At 31.1% G+C, this 18,879-nt stretch overlaps 3 protein-coding genes across 6 annotated transcripts; 2 read left to right on the top strand and 1 right to left on the bottom strand.

The window, feature by feature from the left end:
* Window positions 1-733: 733 nt before the first annotated feature.
* On the bottom strand, window positions 734-3,616 carry LOC123260434 (ubiquitin-like modifier-activating enzyme atg7). Its single transcript, XM_044721532.1, has 8 exons — window positions 3,356-3,616; window positions 2,777-3,251; window positions 2,395-2,708; window positions 2,021-2,321; window positions 1,602-1,949; window positions 1,414-1,529; window positions 1,043-1,340; window positions 734-962 (listed from the first exon to the last, which is right to left on the bottom strand). Exons 1-8 carry the CDS (start codon window positions 3,553-3,555, stop codon window positions 900-902), a joined length of 2,115 nt encoding a protein of 704 aa, XP_044577467.1. The 5' UTR covers window positions 3,556-3,616; the 3' UTR covers window positions 734-899.
* Window positions 3,617-7,382: 3,766 nt separating this feature from the next.
* Window positions 7,383-12,346, top strand: LOC123260433 (cyclin-G-associated kinase). The gene is made up of 6 exons (XM_044721531.1): window positions 7,383-7,748; window positions 8,230-8,291; window positions 8,392-8,977; window positions 9,066-9,892; window positions 9,980-11,872; window positions 11,954-12,346. Exons 1-6 carry the CDS (start codon window positions 7,625-7,627, stop codon window positions 12,059-12,061), a joined length of 3,600 nt encoding a protein of 1,199 aa, XP_044577466.1. The 5' UTR covers window positions 7,383-7,624; the 3' UTR covers window positions 12,062-12,346.
* Window positions 12,347-12,930: 584 nt separating this feature from the next.
* LOC123260588 lies at window positions 12,931-18,554 on the top strand. Of its 4 annotated transcripts, none has more exons than XM_044721769.1 (8): window positions 12,931-13,225; window positions 13,633-14,143; window positions 14,252-15,273; window positions 15,348-16,215; window positions 16,465-16,814; window positions 16,895-17,267; window positions 17,335-17,402; window positions 17,480-18,554. In XM_044721769.1, the coding sequence occupies exons 2-8, from the start codon at window positions 13,703-13,705 to the stop codon at window positions 18,423-18,425; spliced, it is 4,068 nt and encodes a 1,355-aa protein (XP_044577704.1). In that variant the 5' UTR covers window positions 12,931-13,225; window positions 13,633-13,702; the 3' UTR covers window positions 18,426-18,554. The 4 variants fall into 4 exon arrangements, with proteins under 4 accessions (XP_044577704.1, XP_044577702.1, XP_044577703.1 ...); XM_044721767.1 differs by having other exon boundaries at window positions 17,320-17,402; XM_044721768.1 differs by having other exon boundaries at window positions 12,932-13,225; window positions 17,320-17,402; window positions 17,489-18,554.
* Window positions 18,555-18,879: the final 325 nt, after the last annotated feature.

Raw genomic sequence — 18,879 nt, 5'->3', positions numbered from 1 at the left:
AAAAAAGTAGCACTTTTTACTTTCAATTCTCGTTAAAAAACATTATTATGGCTTTTTAAAAAATTTACTCTTAAATAAGACGTTTTTTCTTTTAAAAATTATTATTTTCCTTGAGAGAAAAAAATATTCAAAGTTGCTTTCGACAAGATTTTTAGCGTTTTTCAGAAAAATGATAGTTTTTTTAAACCTTTAGTTATTTTTTAGTTTAAAAAAAAAAGCGCGATTGACAAGCTCAATCATTTCGAGCAGTGGAAAAAAAATGCAGTGTTTTGAATTTTCCGGGGTTTCTTTGATTTTTTTAATTAGTAAAAATATCAAATAACTACTTTTTTAAATAAATATTTTATTAAACTATTGGTATTGCGATAATTTTCATAATTAAAGCTAATAAATGACGCATACAACTTTACAATGTAAATTTAATCAAATTGTAATTATTTCATAAATTTTTATGATAAATGTTAATTTTATAATAAGCTCAATCAAGTACTTTTATATAAATAAGCAAACAATAAAAAAAAAAATTTATCATATTTTATCATGACATTTTGTTATTTATACTAGTTATTTAGTTATAATCCATTATTTTATATTAAGAATTTTTTAATTAATATTAAAAACTTTTTGAATAATATGAATGTAATACTTAGTAATGCTAAAATTCGTTGCTTACAATAGAAAATCCGATGGGAAATATTAATTTTTGTACTTGTCAGTTATATATTTTAATTTGTTTTTATCACAAACATTAATATGTAAAATATTATAACATTGCGTACAAACTTTTGGTTATACTTATCATTTAAATAACAAAATAAAAATCTTGTATGAGTAATTCATAAAATAATAGTTTTTACAAGTTTATAAAAAATGATAATTTATAAAATGTAGATCCATTTCTAAACTTTTGTGAGACTGATATTCTCACTGTCTTCATCGGAACTATCTATTGCATAACACAGCTGAAAGTTTAAATAATCAAATTAATTACTACGAAAATATTTCTCGTTATATTTAAAATAAATACATTGTTTTTACGTACCTCATCTAGATTAGGTCTTTTCAGTAAATCTTCTAAGCCAGCAATTCGTTCCAAATAATTAGGCTGATTACAAGCATCAAGAATAAAATCAAAACCACGTTTTCGGTATTCATTAATTATTGGTATAGAACAGGCCGTGCAGGATGGAAATCTATGAGTAATTGTTAGCCGCATCTCATAATTCCAAAGAGAACCACGCAAAGTATGTGGAATCAATCCGAGTAAGCCTTCACAAGACTCTCTTTCACTAGAGCGATATTGATTTCTACCATCATCCATAAAAGCGTTGGCTCCAATTCTTTAGGATTAAATAATAATGAAATAATTAAAGTATATTAATATTTATTTCAATCAATAGTAAATCTCATTACCCTTTAGAATGTTGAGTCATAGCAATCATTAGTTCAACTGCAAGGCCAGCAGCAATTGATGATAATCCAGGTCTACTTACTGTACATTGTTGATCGAGAGTTCTATCAGCCTGGGACTGCAATTGTAGTGATTAAATAATAAATAGTGTATCTTCTAGTTGTTTTATATTGTATATAATGAAACTTACATTTCCTGGTTGCGTTACATCATTGCAAAAATAACAGCCGAGATCTTCACCAGATGGACAATTTTGAGTTAAATCAGGAGAAGTAGCTACTGTTACTCTTCGTGTACCGTGACGTTGTACAGTGTAGGAATCAAAACCAAGAGCTGCGTTTATTGCCATTTTGTCAAATACTGCGCATAATAATGTAGGTAACCAACGTGCTTCACGTGAATCAAGCAATAAAAATATCACATCATGATTTTGAACTAATTTTTCTAGTGTTTTTACGGCTGTCTGAGTCGAGGCTAGAAGACTTTGTCCTACTACATGGCCAGGCATTGGAATATGCATGACTACGGCTTCAACATTCTAACCATAGATAAATAATTTTAAATATTATTCTGTTTACTAAAGATTTTTAAATTAAATAAAATATTTACAAATGTAGGAGATATTCGGAGAAGTGCATCTCTTGCTGCTTCAGCTTTCAATCGTTTATTAACTGCATCTTCGTGAGTGTAAAGACTTTGTCTAACAGTATTACTGTGAGATACTGTTGAACTATCAACGAATGTTATGTTTTTAATTCCCCAACCAATCAATACTCTTGCAACTGAGCAACCTAAAGTACCGGCTCCTAGTAGTAAACAACGAAGTTTAGAGACTTTTTCTAAATCTAAATCAGGAACTAATCGCCACTTCATAAGTTTTAAATTTAAACCAACTGCACGAGCAGCCATCCTGAAATAAAATACATTGCTGGATAAAAAATATTTATTATTATTAATAATAATGATAAATTTATTGTATTTACCGATTTGGATCTAGTGATTCGGATAGATCAGCAATATTTGGTCCCATTTTACCGTTTACATTAGCTTCCCATCCTACTAGTCGTCCTTCGATTATTTCTTTTCTATCCAAAATTTTTTCATCTCCTTTTGTTTTTATAGAAAATATAATAGACAACTCTAAATTTTTACCACGAAGAGATAATATATTTATTGATTTATTATAAGTAAAATCTGGGCAAGAATAAAATAACAGACATAAAAGATTTCTTAGTGGCCATCCTGGCTCAAGAGTATCACATGGATCATAAAATGCAAAATACAGCTTTTGATCAACCTGAAGAAAACGAGTAAATTATTTATTAAAATGATTTGCCAAATTTATACTATTGTCAAGATACTTACACAACTAGTTTCTTTGGCTTTAACTAGTGATGAGTTAACATAAGTAACGCCTTCGAACAAAGTCATAATCTTTAAACCATCACTGGATAATAAAATAGCAAAAAAGCTTTTAAATTTCGAGTCCAAACTATTAAAATTAGTCTGGAGCTTATTAAAATCGTTGCTTGAAAGTATTTCTGTAGCTTTTGTTTGGGGGCCATCATAATGAATTTCAGGTAAATTAAATAAAGTTGGATAAGCTGCCCAATAATGAAATCTGTGTTTTTTTAAATCAGCGTATGATAATAATAAAAATAAAGTAAGTCGCCAAGGTTCTTTTAATGCTGTCCCATCAATGATAGCATCTTTGAGATGTTTACCAAGTGAATCAATAAATTTATCTGGTTGAGTTTGTCTGAATGATTCAAAAGTATTAGTGTTAATGAGTATTCCAGTACAGACAACAGATCCGTTAAGTGATGTTGTTTCAACGTTTCTAAAAATTTATATACACAGATTAATAAATAGTTAACTCTAAATTTAAAAGCAAAAAATCTTATTTAGTTCCATAATCATAAATATGAAGTAATAATATCTTACTCATTAAACGATGTGCAATCAAGAATCATTGGACTTGTTCTGTTCTCATATGCTTTATCCAAGCTATAACCACTCCAAATGGATATTTCAGTTTTATCTTCCAATTTATATTTATCCAATTTCAATTCTGCTAACTTAGCCCAAAAACTTGGATCAATAGCCGTACGCAGTTTTGTAAATTTAACCATATCTAATGACATTTTTGATTATTTATTATTTTTTGTAAAAATTTAAAGATCAATAATTTTAATTTTTTCTCAGTCACTTTACTGTATTCTAAAATAATTGCATCTATACGAATTAATAATGTCAATATATCACTTATAATAAATATTATTTTATAAATAAACAATAGCTAGTGGAAACACTTAGTAGATCATAATTTTGATCTTAACATTATAAATTCGTTTTTAAAAACATTATAAATAATTGCACCCTGATTGATATTTTATACATTTACTTATAAACAATAGAAATTGTCACTTAACAATAAATACTGTTGTGAAGCAAATTATTGTATTGGTAAAACAGAGATCGGAGTAAAGGGTGAACTTGGTCATGCTCACGAGCAATATATTTACGATGGTTAGTAGTGTAGGATTATGACAGCTTGTAAACACTAAAAGAGGTTATAAATTGCATAAGCATAATGATATATAAAATCATGATAAAAAAAAAAGTTTAACAACATAAGATATTTAAACCATTTACAACGGATTTGAACGGAACTTGGCGCCAGATTCTACCGAATCTGTGGATATATTATTATAAGCTGATTATGAGAATATAAGTTATTTCAAGTAAAATAAAAGACCCCGTTACTAACTAGTTGTTTGACACTTGCAATTTTATTCCAATTAAAGAAATAAAATTTTCTCAAAAAACCGATTATCTAAAAAATTATAATTTACAAATTGTATTTATTGATTTATTGGAGTTGGCTTTTTTTCAATTTAAATAAAATTGCAATTGTCAACAACTAGGCCAGTGTCAATAACTGGGTCTTTTACCTTATATATAATTTGTCTTAATAATTCAAATATGAGGCAAGTTATCATAAAAATGATATCAATATGCAACATTTTCAATGTTATTAAAATAAACAAAGTAACAAAACTGTATTGAAATTTGCAGTATTAAGTCTAAAGCAGACGTGGCTTACGCAAGCCAGAGCACCCGTTTTCGGCCGTATTTTAATTCTTCTGGGAAAATTATAAATATTGGTCCTACAGTGCCGAGAGTCAAGATTTTTTTAAGGAAATTTCGCTACGCTCGTCCGGATAAATAACTCGGTCTTGATAATAATGCGCCCATAGCCTCAAACTTGTGACGTCACCAAGCCGTCAAAATCCCTCCCTTTGCGCATATGTATCGAAAATAACTATTGTCTACATGATTCTGTCATTAATATCAATATTATGGAGATTATACAACATAATATGTATAGTCTCCATAATAAATATTATTCAAGTAATGCTATACCATTTTTTCTGAATTGTGTTGCCATCTAACGGCCATTCAACAGAAATATCCGAACCACCAAGTTTCTTTCTTATCGTCTGTCGCATATCAGTTATTAAAGTTATTAATCGACAACCTCGACTTTAAATAATGTATCGACACATCAAATGATATTAAATTTCTCACTACGAGACCTCTCCGTCTCTTTCACTGTATTAAGCAAACATTGACGCGCTTATTACATTTAATTTCAACTGTTTGTAAATTTGATCCATTTTACTTTAAAATATCCTACAATTTTTTGTCTTATGCATGTATAATATATAAAAATAATACTGAACATGTACCTCAGTCTTAACCTGCTTAATAATGGCCCAAAAAATTTTATCTCAGCCGATGTTGATCCACCACTTGTTGAATTTTTTTTTTAGACTATAATTTTCTTCGGCACTTGTCACACTTTATATTTTTTCATTTGTTCTATATTAATTATCACCTTAAAGCTAATTTTAAACAGTCTCAAGTCAATAATTTACACTCAATTGTAAAAAAAATAATTAATTAAACAAATATTTCCTAAAAAAATCTACGCCTTTGTTGCTTAAATTCTAATGTAGCGCATACATGATAATGCAGTTACATTTTCTTATTCATAATTAATTTTTACTTTGTTTTATTTATCATTTAGTATTATTTAACATTCAACAATGCACTGACTAACTTATGTTTATTGTTAAAACTCTTAAATAACCACGTTATTTGAAATATACAATTACAAAATGACACCATGTTCGACCTCAACCCACTCACAGTCAACACAATACTGAAGAGAAAAGCGTCCCGATCGCGAGTTCTGATGATCACGGGTTTCGTTACAATTGAACTATTACTCCTCGGTACATGCTGCCCTCTAAATAATTTTTTTTTATTTACCCAACTCAGCCTAAAATCAATTCAAAAAAATACCCTAGAACTAAAAATAGAAAAAAAAAAAAAACAATAAATAAATTAAAACTATACAAATATAACCCAAGAAGTTCTTTAATATTTCTAAATAATTTTATTTAAGAAATATTCCACTGTATTATAACTTAGATTCATTTCTCAGGTCGCTTGTTTCACAATTATTCCAATCTTTCCAATTAATTTGAATTGGTGACATTAAAAGTAGTGTATAACACTTTCATAATCTAAAATATATACATATAACTTTTTTAATAAAAATTAATAACAATAGTTCTATGCAATTTTTTTTTTATTTGTCATAAAAAATTTTCTATTATGTTGACTCACAACATTACATATAATATAGCCACTAGAAAAAATTCAACAATAAATTAGTAAATGATAGAGTTGGGGTGAAATCAATAACTTCCTAATTTTTTTAAATCATTGATTTTTATAGCGTGAAGTTAAAAATATTTTTTTCTTAATTTTTTTTTCTCATTCCCAATTTCAATTTGAAAAAAAGTTAAAAAAATTACCTTTTTCCGTTATTTTAGTAAAACGGCTGCATTTGAGCCGAAATACTGATGGGAAAGCTAAGGTTTTTAAGAATTTTCTGACCTTATTGTACCATCAATAGTCTTGTAAATTTATAGATCAATCCATCAAGTGGTTTTTTTTTTTTCGGACCAGTTATTCAAAATTTAGTAAAAAGGCATCAAATGAGCAAAATTTGCTTCGTAATTTGAAAATTTTTAGATAAGTTTAAAAAATTCTGAAAAAGAAGTTTTTTTTTGTTTATTAACGAAATCTACCTAAAAATTATCTACACATTCAAAAGTTTATTAATCGAAATTTCATTATGCTTGTAATTACCTCCAATTTTATACTAACGTTTTCGAACAGTACTTATTGTATACAAGAAAATAGTACTTATTGTATAAAAAGTTTCTGATATATAAGAAACTTTTTAACTAGCGTCGTTTTTAAAAATATTCTGTAAAAAATTCGGTACGTCTCGGATTATTTGTTTAGACTTATCCACAGTTAAATATAAAAAAAATTTGATTTATAGTAATTCAGTAAGACAATTAAATCAACATATATCTGAAAATTTTTAGGATTTCTTTAACATATACATCATCAATCCATTTCGCATTTGAAAATTGGAGAACGTTGTTTTTTGGAACTTAAAACAAAATTCTGCAATCGTATACACTTTCCACCAGAGATTTTCGATATTGCCTGCGATAGTAAAGTGTGTAATCATCGTAATTGTAATTTTCATATTACTGCTAATATATTTGTCACTTTAATAGCAATAAAAATCAGTATGTATGTTTTCTTTCCAATATTCCATTGAGTTTAATCATGAATAAATAAATTCATAACTATAAAACGTAATCAGATTTTATGAAAAACTAAATACTTTTTTAATAATTTTACCTATAAAAATTATTCACATTTTACATTTATTTATTCTTTTATTTTTCATTTTCAAAATTGAATATTCAAATATTCCCGGGAGAATTGAACTCATGTTGGTAAATTATTATTAGCCAATAAAATAAATCCGAGCAAGGAAGGCGTCAAGAAGGATAGAAGGATGAGGAGGGACATGAAAAATATTACAATAATAACAACCGTAATACTATCTGCGTATGACGCAGATAGTATGTGAGTAGATACAAGAATTCAATAAGCAAAAGAAAGAGAGGAATAAGCCAGAGTAAAATAAGTGTAATGTTGAATGTCAATGTTCTATACGTCAGAATTACAATATGGACGAACAGCATCGGCTTGATGGTTTTCAATCGTAACATAATTGTAAAAAAACTCTACTAAAAACTTTTACAAATAAATATGTCGGATTACTTAAAATCGGCGTTTGGATACTTAAATGGTAGTGCTGGTACTAACGAATATGTGGGACAAGTGTTAGAAATAAGTAATGTAAAATTACGAGTTAATAGATTAATTGCTGAGGGTAAGTGTTCACTACCTACTATTTTTAATAACAATAAAAAAGAATTTATTACTGATAGTATTGAACTTGTCATTCGGTAATTAATAAGTTAAAGAATTGTTTAAATCTAAAATATCACTTAGATTATTTTAATTCATTATTGATCATTACTTAATTTGTAAAACAATTGTTATAATCTGAAATGTAAGTAGCTTAATATCAATTTTTAATTTATTATTTAAATTATAATTTTATTGTAATAAATTATTTTTAAAGCAATTCAAGCAATAGTGATAGTTGAATTGGTCAAGACATATCGTTCATTGTTCATATACATTGTAATGCTCTAAAAATTATCAAGTGAAAGTTTCAGTAAAGTTGTTATTTTGTATTTTATAGGTTTTTAAAATTTTTTTGTTATTGTTTTGTTAAACTTTCAAAAACATAAAAGTAAAAATATAAGTAATCAAGTTGTTAATGGCATATTTTGTTACAAAAACAGGTGGCTGGGCGTTAGTTTTCGCAGTAGAAGATATTGCCACGGGTAAAGAGTACGCATTAAAGGTAGTTAATATTTAATATTTATTTAAAAAAAATTATTATAAAACGTTGACACTTATAATGTAAAATACTTTTAATAATACAAAAATATTTTAACTTATAGAGACTGATAGCAGTAGATGAAGAAGCAAATAAAAATATTATAAAAGAAATAGAAACATTGAAAAAATTATCTGGGCATCCCAATGTTATTCAATATCTATGTGCACAACGAATTGAGCGAGAAGAAAGACGAGGATGTGAATACTTAGTAGTAATGGAATTGTGCCCTGGTGGTACTTTAGCTGATGTACTTCGTGGTACATCAACTAATTCTTTGACTCTACCTCAAGTATGCCGTGTAGCTTATCAAATAACTAAAGCAGTTCATCATATGCACACTCAACAGCCTCAACCAATTATACATTGTGACATAAAGTTAGAAAATTTTTTGTTTGCAAGTGATGGTCTCATTAAGTTATGTGATTTTGGAAGTTCTTCGACTCAACAAATATTACCGGATCCATCATGGAATGCTCAAAAACGTTCCATGTTAGAAGATCAAATGGCAAGATTCACAACACCTATGTATCGTGCTCCAGAAATGATGGATACCTGGAATAATGAACCTATTGGTCCACCAGTCGACTGTTGGGCGTTAGGATGTATTCTGTACACTTTAGTTACGCTTCGTCATCCTTTCCCGGAAGGTATTTACGAACTATTAATTTTCCAATATTTTATTTTATTTTATTAAGTTAGTATAATATATTCGATATATAATTTTATTATTTTTAGGTAATAAATTAGCAATCATCAATGCAAAATACTCACCACCAACTCCAAATCCTCGTTATGAATGTATTTATGACTTAGTAAAAGGTTGTTTAGAACCGTCTCCTATAAAACGTATGACAACGTCAATTTTATTAGAAAGATTAGCAGCTATTGCTGAATCAAACAATTTTGATCCAAGAGAACCTGCTAATATAGAAATAAAAGCTCCACCAGCACCACCGCCACGGATATCTCCACCTACTCAACCGTCAGTTGTAACATCAGCAGCACCAGCAGCAGCTTCCTCACGATCTACCCCGCCAGCTTCATCAGTACCTCAACAAATGCCTGCATTACATCGACCTGTTCCAGCGCATCATCCACCTTCTAAAGTTCAAGGGATTCCAAGTTCCGGTCTTTTTAGTTCCTTGAAAGGTGGTGCAGGCAGTATTTTTCGTAATCTCAAAGATACATCTAGTAAAGTAATGCAATCAGTGCAACAGAGTATGGCTAGAACTGAATTGGATGCTAGTTACTTAACATCACGTATACTAATAATGCCATATCCAGCCGATGGTATAGAATCTACGTATCGAGCTAATCATATAGAAGATGTACGAGCATTTCTGCAAACCAGACATCCTCTACCAGCAAAAATTCAATTGTACAATCTTTCTCGGGGTCGGCCAAATGTGACACGACTTCCAGGAAAACACATTGACTGCACATTTGCTTATTCTTCTCCAGATTCTAATGCTCCACTTTTATCTGCTCTCTATCAAATTTGTCAAGATATTTATAGATATCTTGATGCTGACTTTAATCATATAGTGGTGCTATACTGTGTAGTAAGTATAATTTTTACTCTTACTTACAAATCAGCGAAATTTAACGATGAAATTTTTTGAATAATACTTAATAATAATTTATTTTAGGATGGCTGTAGAGCAAGTGCAACAATCGCATGTGCTTTACTACTTTATGCCGGTGTCTTATCCAAGCCAGAGGAAACAATTGCACTTTTTACAACTCGAAGATGTCAACCACCTCAATTACAAGCATCAGAAATGCGATCCATAAATTATATGAGCATTTTACATTCTGGTGTTTATCCACATACAAGACCTTTAGCATTACGATCTCTAATATTACAACCTGTACCGTTATTTACTAGAGCTAAAGATGGATGTAGACCTTACATTGAAATTTATAGCAATGGTGCTTTTGTATTTTCAACAAAGAAACCCGAATATGAAGAAATGAAATTATTTGATATGATGGAGGGAAAAGCTTGTATAATAATCGGTGATGCTACTGTTCGTGGTGATGTTACTATTGTTATATTTCATGCTAGACAACAGCTTGGCAGGGTAATTGGAATTAAAATAGCTTCACTACATTTCCATACGGGTTTTATTCCACCAAATGAAAGTGCATTAAATTTCGATAAAAAAGATTTAGATGATACTCCAGAAGTTGGAGGACAATTTCGAGTTATGCTTAATGTTATGGTTGGTGAAGATAATTTAAAACCATCTAGAATACCAGCCCCATGGGAAGTAGAAGTATCTCATGATGAAGACCTTAGGCCTGATCCGTTATTTGGTTCAACATTAGAAATGGAAGAAACACTTGAAAACTTTAGAACTCCAGGTAAAAGTAAAATACCACCAAGACGACCTTCTCCACCAATAATAAAACGTGAAACATCAAAAGAAGATACTTCGGAACAAATACCATTGCATCAAGCAGAAGAAGAAGAAGAAGACGAATACAATGACAATGATAATGATAATAATAAACAAGAAAAAGAGAAATACGAAAAGCTTCAAACAGAAAAAAGTGAAGTTATTGATTCACAATGCGATAATATTTTAACAGAAGCAGTTCTTTTAGATTTTGGAGGACCGTCATCAGGTGAACCTCCCTCAAATATTTCTTCCGCTGGGCCTACTCCAAAATTAGATATATTTTCAGATGCTTCAAAAGTTCAGAATGATTTATTTGGTAATTTTTCAACATTCAATAATTCAGTGACAACTGAAAATACACGAGGAGTTAATAAGTCAGTTTCAAATAATATATTCACTAAGAGTGGTGGTAGTAATTCATCGAAAGATCAAACAACTCAAAAAGGAACAGGTGATTTCTTGTTTGATCCTTTTGGTGGCAGTAGTTCAAATGATCTCTTGAGTAATTGGGCAAATACTGGAAAAACCTCTGGCCTAAAAACTCCAAATGAAGACAATTTTCCACGTAATTCGAGTGTACCAAATTTTGGAGCACAAAATAAAGATCCATTTGCAAATTTAGCTGGATCTTTGGGTGCAGGTCTCAATGCTAGTTGGAATGGTACGCCCCGAGATTCAAATACTCCACAATCGGCAAGCCCAGCAACTGCTGGTACGCCAATTCCTTCTAGTCCGCGAATGCCCAATAAAGCTAGTGCGCCTACTGAGAGTAATAATATAGATTCATCAATCTTTAATAATAAACCAGCTAATAAGCATACTGATGTATTTGAAGATCTCCTCGGTAGTCAAGGATATAATTTCTTTAGTTCACGAAAAGCTGATAAAGACAGTCCAAAGACTATTAACGAAATGAGAAAAGTTGAAGCTGCTAAAACAATGGATCCAGACGTATTGAAAGTATCTGAGTGGACTGAAGGTAAAAAGGGAAATATTAGAGGACTTTTGTGTTCACTACATACTGTTTTGTGGCCAGAAGCTGATAGATGGCAACGATATGAAATGCATCAGCTCGTTTCACCTGCAGATGTGAAAAAAGCTTATCGAAAAGCATGTTTGGCAGTTCATCCAGACAAGGTAAATTGAAAAAATATTTTTTTTTTTTTAGTGTAAATTTAGTGTAATTATACTTATCGTATTTTTTTATTGTTATTTCAGCAATCTGGAACTGCCAATGAAAATATTGCAAAGCTCATATTTATGGAATTAAATAATGCTTGGAGTGCATTTGAAAATGATGCATCACAACAGAATTTATTTAGTTAATTAGATTAAAAGAAAAATGATTATAATTTAAAGAAAAAAGGTGTTTAAATATTTTTGACCTATACAAATACATAGATATATATTTTTCGTTGTTCGTCTTACGAGTAAAAACTCATTTTGCCAACTTTGCGCACTTGTTGTATTGCTATTCTCAATGCATAAAATAACATTTATTACATTCCAACAATAATAATGATTTTATTAGCTGTAATTGCGGTATCTATCTGATTGCAATTTATTTCAATTAATATCGAACTATATAAAAATGTATGTATTTTAGTTTTAATTTTAAAAAATGTTAAATTAATCTTAACATCCTAAAAGAAAATAATCACTATATGTCAATACATGTATATAATGAAATGTAAATTTAATAGATTCCCGAATATATGAAAATATTTTCTGGATGAGGATAAAAATTTCAATCTATTATTTAGTCCTATCCATTTAATATATATTTTTATTAATTTTATTCTACATAAAATTGATATTCTGTGGTAGCGTACAATTATAAAACTGAAAAAAATCGAACATATTTTTCAAAAATAAAAAAGTATTTATTTCTATTGATTTAAGAAAAAAATTCATCAGTGAGGTCATATCAAGGGTAAAAGAATATAAGTGCTCCGTACTTCCAAACTCTCCAATAAAATTAGTTAGATTGTATTTTTCATTCACAGATAAAGAAATACACAAAGATTGAATTTTATAATTTAGGATAAATGCGGAAAAAAACATTTTTGTTCTGAAAAAATTTATGTGAATTTAAAAAAATACCTTAAATTTATTGAAATAGAGAAAAAAAAGATAGTCATTTGCTGTCCCTACTGGCTACTAGATCAAGTATTTCTATGACGTTGGAAACCTCAATCACGCACGCGTATGTCCTAATCTGAGGGTTGGCCTGTTCAGATATCTATGCCGCGGGATACAACAGTCAAGGGTTGATTTGTAAGGGAGGGGCTGCCCGAAAATGGCTGACACGCACGGTACAGAACGTCCAAAAGAGGACGAGTGACGGTAACAATCTTTTTGTCTTCCATTGCATTGACCAATTGACATTGTTTTACTTTCGATAATTATTATGCTGGTATCAAAGAGTTATTTGCGTGGAATTTTTAAACCACCCCCAGTCACTACAGTTCCAATCAACTGTGTTAAGAGGTAATTTTCACTTTTGTTATCTTATCTTTATTATTGCTGTAGTCAAATTTAAATGTGTTGTCATTTATATTTTCTTCAATGATTTTTTCCGTTTTTTTATATAAATTATTTTTAGACATATTTTTTTTGTATTTCTATACATAAGAGGTCAAGAATTTTTTTTTATCACGACAATGTCGTACTATATGTCATGAAAACACCCGAGAGATTTTTAAGTCAGTTGTTAACTCGTTAATTAATCGTAAATTAATCTACACGTACACATCTAGTTTTTGAATTTTATTTATCACACGGTTCATTAATTAGATAAATAATACTAGTATTGAACAAATATGCTGATATAAATTATTATTATATTTAGTATTAATATAATTTATTTAAACGACATATTATTATATATTCTTCAGATTAAAAGTAAACCAAAATGATGTAGTACAAAAAAAGTAAGCAAAGTAACAAGTTAAGGAGACGGGGAAAATGCGTGGTATCTCACTGAGGCTGGTGTTGCTTTTATTATTATGGATAGTAAGTCCAGACTGTTTAGCGAATACTAACAAAACGGAAAGAGCTACTAAAAGTCGATCAAGATCATCTTGGCGCTTAGTGATATGTCTGTCGCATTCTCAGTCTCCAACGAGAACGGACGTCCAACAAGCATGGGAACAAGCAAGACTGGAGTCTATTCACAACGATTTGGAATTGTCATACATCGAAGGGCGTATGACATCATTATCAGACTCACAGTCAAATCCATTGGCTCTTATCAATAAATTTTGTACGGCTATTGAAGATGGAAAAATTATATTAAATCTTGTTATTGGTGGAGGAGCCGCTGCAAGATTTCTTATGACAGCTGGTGCTTCCCTTAATATTCCATCACTTTGGTTACCACTAACACACAGAGACTTTCTCAGACAGGTGAATAATACATACAAAATTTAAAAAAATTAATTAATAATATATACAAATTAAAAAATAGTCATTATTTAAAATATAATAAAAAAAAACTGTTTACAATATTTACAGGGTAAGCTTGGACGTTTTGAAACTCGACTTGGTTCTGGATCTGAACAAATGGGTGCGGCTACTATTGCATTGATGGATAAAGCACACTGGCATGCATTTACACTTTTTATTGATACAACACTATTACCAATTCATCATTTTGTACCTAAAAATCATGATAAATTACTACCAAGAAAAACAATTTATCTACCGACTAGTGAAAAGAGTCTCAAATTAAGACTGAGAAAAGTTTCTGATGAAGGTGGAAGTGGCAGCGTAATTGTATTAGCTTGTGATTTAAATGAAGCTAAAAAAATTTTCATTATTGCCAACAAATATCAAATGCTCAATGGTCGATTTCTCTGGTTATGGCTGGATTTAAAATCGGAATTAAGACCTAATGAACCGAGTTTAATTAATTCTAATATTATGTATAGTTCTTTAACGTCATCATCAGTTAAAATAGAAAATAGTCCACCAGTTAATATGAGAACGACAAGACATACGAGTGGTTATTTTTTAAATGATAAAATCCATTTACCTTCATTGTCTAATTTAGCAAATGACATTCATAATCTTCAGGAATATCAGTGGTGGGGTGAAAAGCCAATAAAAAAACGTGAAGATAAAACATTTACGTTTGACGATGATGAAGAGGTGCGTATGAGTGATAAAAATCTTAATTCAAAAACTTTTATGCCCGTCGGTATGCTCGCTCTCAGGCCATCGAGCATGAGGATAGCCGGTGGTGATGCTTTACTATCACGAATGTTAAGAGAAATGTCTCAAGCACTAGATAATACTTTTTTGGAGTATAAATCGTCGTTAAATCGCTTAAGGGACACGCAGATAAAAGAGTACTTTTTTTCCACATGTTTTTTTACATCAGATAATACATCAATTCCCGAGATAAAAGAAAATATTTCTAAAAGTTTGACTAAGAAATTGAGAGAATCAATGCGTCAGATATCTCATGACAAAGCAGAATTTCAATTATTAAATTTACAAGCTGTCCAATTTCCGGGTAATAAAACTCAGTTAAGGTAAATTGTATTTATAATACTAATATTAATTATTTATTTAGACTTAAATTATATTTTAAACTGCTATTTAACAGGTGGACTAAAGTTGGTTCAGTGAGAGGAGGTAAAGACGTTAGAATAGATACAATAACTTGGCCAGGAGGTGGAATAGTGCCTGCATACATGAAACAGAATGGAGAAAAAGTTGGAATGCCGTGGTATCAAATTGTAACAGCAATTGCCCCACCATTTATTATGGTAACAAATTTGCAACAGCAATTGTGTTTAAGAGGATTACCTTGTCGTAAAGGAGATACAATCAAATGTTGTTATGGTTTTACCATAGACTTATTGTCATTGATTGCCAGAGAATTAAATTTTCGTTTTGATTTATATATTGCACCAGACGGCCTGTTTGGCAGAAAAAATGGACTTAATGGCACCTGGAATGGTGTAATTGGAGAATTATTACATGGTCGAGCTCAATTGGCTTTTGCGCCAATAAGTGTGTCAGCAAGACGTGCAGAAGTTATTGACTTTACAATACCTTATTATTTTAGTGGTGTTAGCTTTTTAGCAGCTCCAAAAACTAATTCCCATATTTCACTATTGGCATTTTTGTTACCTTTTAGCACCAATTTATGGATTGCGATATTTACATCACTCAATGTTACAGCAGTTGTAGTTGCACTTTTTGAATGGCACAGTCCATTTGGATTGAATCCATGGGGTCGACAGCGTAATAAAAATTTTTCAATGGCCTCAGCACTTTGGGTTATGTGGGGATTACTTTGTGGACACCTTGTAGCCTTTAAAGCACCCAAGTCATGGCCTAACAAAGTTCTTATCAATGTATGGGGTGGATTTTCGGTAATCTTCGTAGCCTCTTACACCGCTAACATAGCTGCCCTTATAGCCGGTCTTTTTTTTCATTCATCTGTCAGTAACTATCACGATCGTAGTGTAAGTATTATTGTTATTTTTTTTTTACTTCTTTATTTTATGACATACTTAGAAATACTCTCGCTGGTAAGCGTATAGATTAAATTGAAAAGAAAGGAAAATTTTATTTAAGCATGACCAACTTTAAAAATAATCATAAAATTATTTAAATTCTAATGAAACTATTGGAGAAATCATAAAAATTTATAATTACTATTCTGATGACGTTTTTTATGCATCACATAATGTGGACATTTATATTTTTAACAGCTATTATTACAAAAGGTCGGCGCACCACGAGCGTCCGTTGCAGAATATTATGTGCAAAAAGCCAGCCCTGGGTTATGGACTCATATGTCTCGCTTTTCTCTCTCGGATGTTGCTGAAGGCGTTGAACGATTACTTAATGGAAGCTTAGATATACTGATAGCGGATACACCAATATTGGATTACTATCGAGCGACCGATGATGGCTGTAGACTGAGTAAAATCGGTGAAACAATTAGTGAGGATACATACGCTGTTGCTTTGACCAAGGGTCATCCTCTTCAAGAAAGTATTTCGAAGGTCATTGCAAACTATACAGCTAACGGGATGTTAGATATTTTACAAGAAAAATGGTAAGAATAATTATTTTTGTCAGATATAGAAAAAATATTAGATGGATATCTTAAAATATCTATTCCATTATTTATTTAAGGTATGGAGGCCTACCATGTATTCCCGGACAAGAAGGAAGAGACGCAGTTTTTGGTTCAGGTTCTGGAGGTCACCCCCGACCTCTTGGTGTTAGATCCGTAGCGGGAGTATTTTGTTTATTGGGCTTGGGTATTGCCGTGGGAGGAATTATACTTGTGGGAGAATATTTATTTTTTAAATACACCCTGCCAAGTTTACGACATAGACCGAAAACTTCTATTTGGCGAAGCCGCAATGTTATGTTTTTTTCACAGAAACTTTATAGGTTCATAAATTGTGTGGAGCTGGTATCACCTCGTCATGCAGCTAGAGAGTTGGTTCACACCGTAAAGCAAGGTCACATAACATCGTTATTTCAAAAAAGTGTTAAAAGGGTATGTATTAATGTATCTACAGAACTAGCCGTGATATTATTTGACCTACAAGGATTCCTTGTTGCAGAAGGAACATGAGCGGCGTCGACGTAAGAGCAGAGGCCAATTCTTTGAGATGATTCAAGAAATTCGTCGGTAAGTTTTATCATATTTTAAAATTCTAATTTACATTAAAGTCGCTAAATTATCAACGGACTTTAATAACCATTAAGTGCCTCTAGAGTACAACAAGAAGTAAAAGATGATGCTAATGCAAAGGAACTGGAAGCTACTCGAGCAGCCAAAAAAGAAGAAAAAAATACCAAAGAAAAAGAACGTAATCGAAGTAAAAGTCCACTGATGCCTTTAAGCCCAAAAAGGCCCGAAAAAAGTAGAAGCTCAATTAATTTGTCCAGCTCTCGACTTGGTTTGTCGCCAGTTAATTTCGATACACCGATGAAACCCCGTGAGTTTACATTAAGCAGTACAAATCTTAGGGTACGCAGTCCACTCGAAACAGTAGGAAGAAGATTGAGTCACGGAGATGACGGATCACCGCCACCTCGCCTTAGCACACCCAGTTTTGGTGGAAGTGCAACTCTAAGGCCAGCACCTATTAAATCAGATTCCATTAGTGGTGGAGTACCTACTCCAAAGTACTCACATAGTCCCGCAAAACGAGGTCAGTCTTTTCCAGCTTTTGCAACTCTCAAACGACCACCTCCACCACCAACAACAGCATATCCATCTAGTCATCATGTGATATCAAAAAGTCCTCTTTTATCACCAAACAATGAGCAATCTGCTGTAATCGGCCGCAAGCTGTCTAGAGAATGGGGATCAGGAACAATTGATCTAAGTCAATCCTCGGAAGCAATCGGGTCGTTATCTACATATAACCTCAGTCAAGAGAATACATTCAATACTGAGAGGCCAACACGTAAAAAGAGTCAAGAAGATCTCTTGGCATTAAATAAAAAGCCTGTGAGACGTGCGCGTAGTCATGAAAATCGTGATACAAGTGGTAAATCAATCAATAATTCACCATCACCAAGACTAATGGCTCAACCCTCAGTAGGGGGTAGATCTGTCAGTGAACGTACGAAGAAACAACTCGAGTCAGAGCTTAAAGCTATTTTGACTGCTAGAGCACATCATCGGGATCTACATCCTCCTTGATAGGTAAACAACATTTTACACTGGCGTCAGTTAAAAGCGACAAGATCTTTATATCGCTGCCTCTGAGGGGCTTTCATTGATTTAAGCAATATGAGATTTATAGGTCAATTTATAAACGATCTGGCAGTTTAAAAAAAAATAAAATACTGTATATATGTATATTTGTATGTATATATAGATACATACATATACATATATAAATTGTTCTTATACCAACTTACTGCAGATGCGTTTGATGAGATATATAACTTTACAATGATATAGGTAGCCTTATTTAAAGAGTCGAAAGAATCTTCAAGGAAACTTATGATAAGTCAAAAGGCTTTCTGATTCGTTAATATGTTGTTATATAATTATTAATCTAGAATGTATTATTAATTAATTAATTAATGAGAAAAGAAGAAAAGCTATAAACGTTTTTTGTAGAATGTGTCTTAAAGAAAAAAAAAAAGAT

This window comes from Cotesia glomerata, linkage group LG3 (assembly GCF_020080835.1).
Source record: "Cotesia glomerata isolate CgM1 linkage group LG3, MPM_Cglom_v2.3, whole genome shotgun sequence".
NCBI classification, from domain to species: Eukaryota; Metazoa; Arthropoda; class Insecta; order Hymenoptera; family Braconidae; genus Cotesia; species Cotesia glomerata.
Note: the sequence above shows the minus strand (reverse complement) of the source record. Positions and strands in the feature narration are given on the sequence as shown.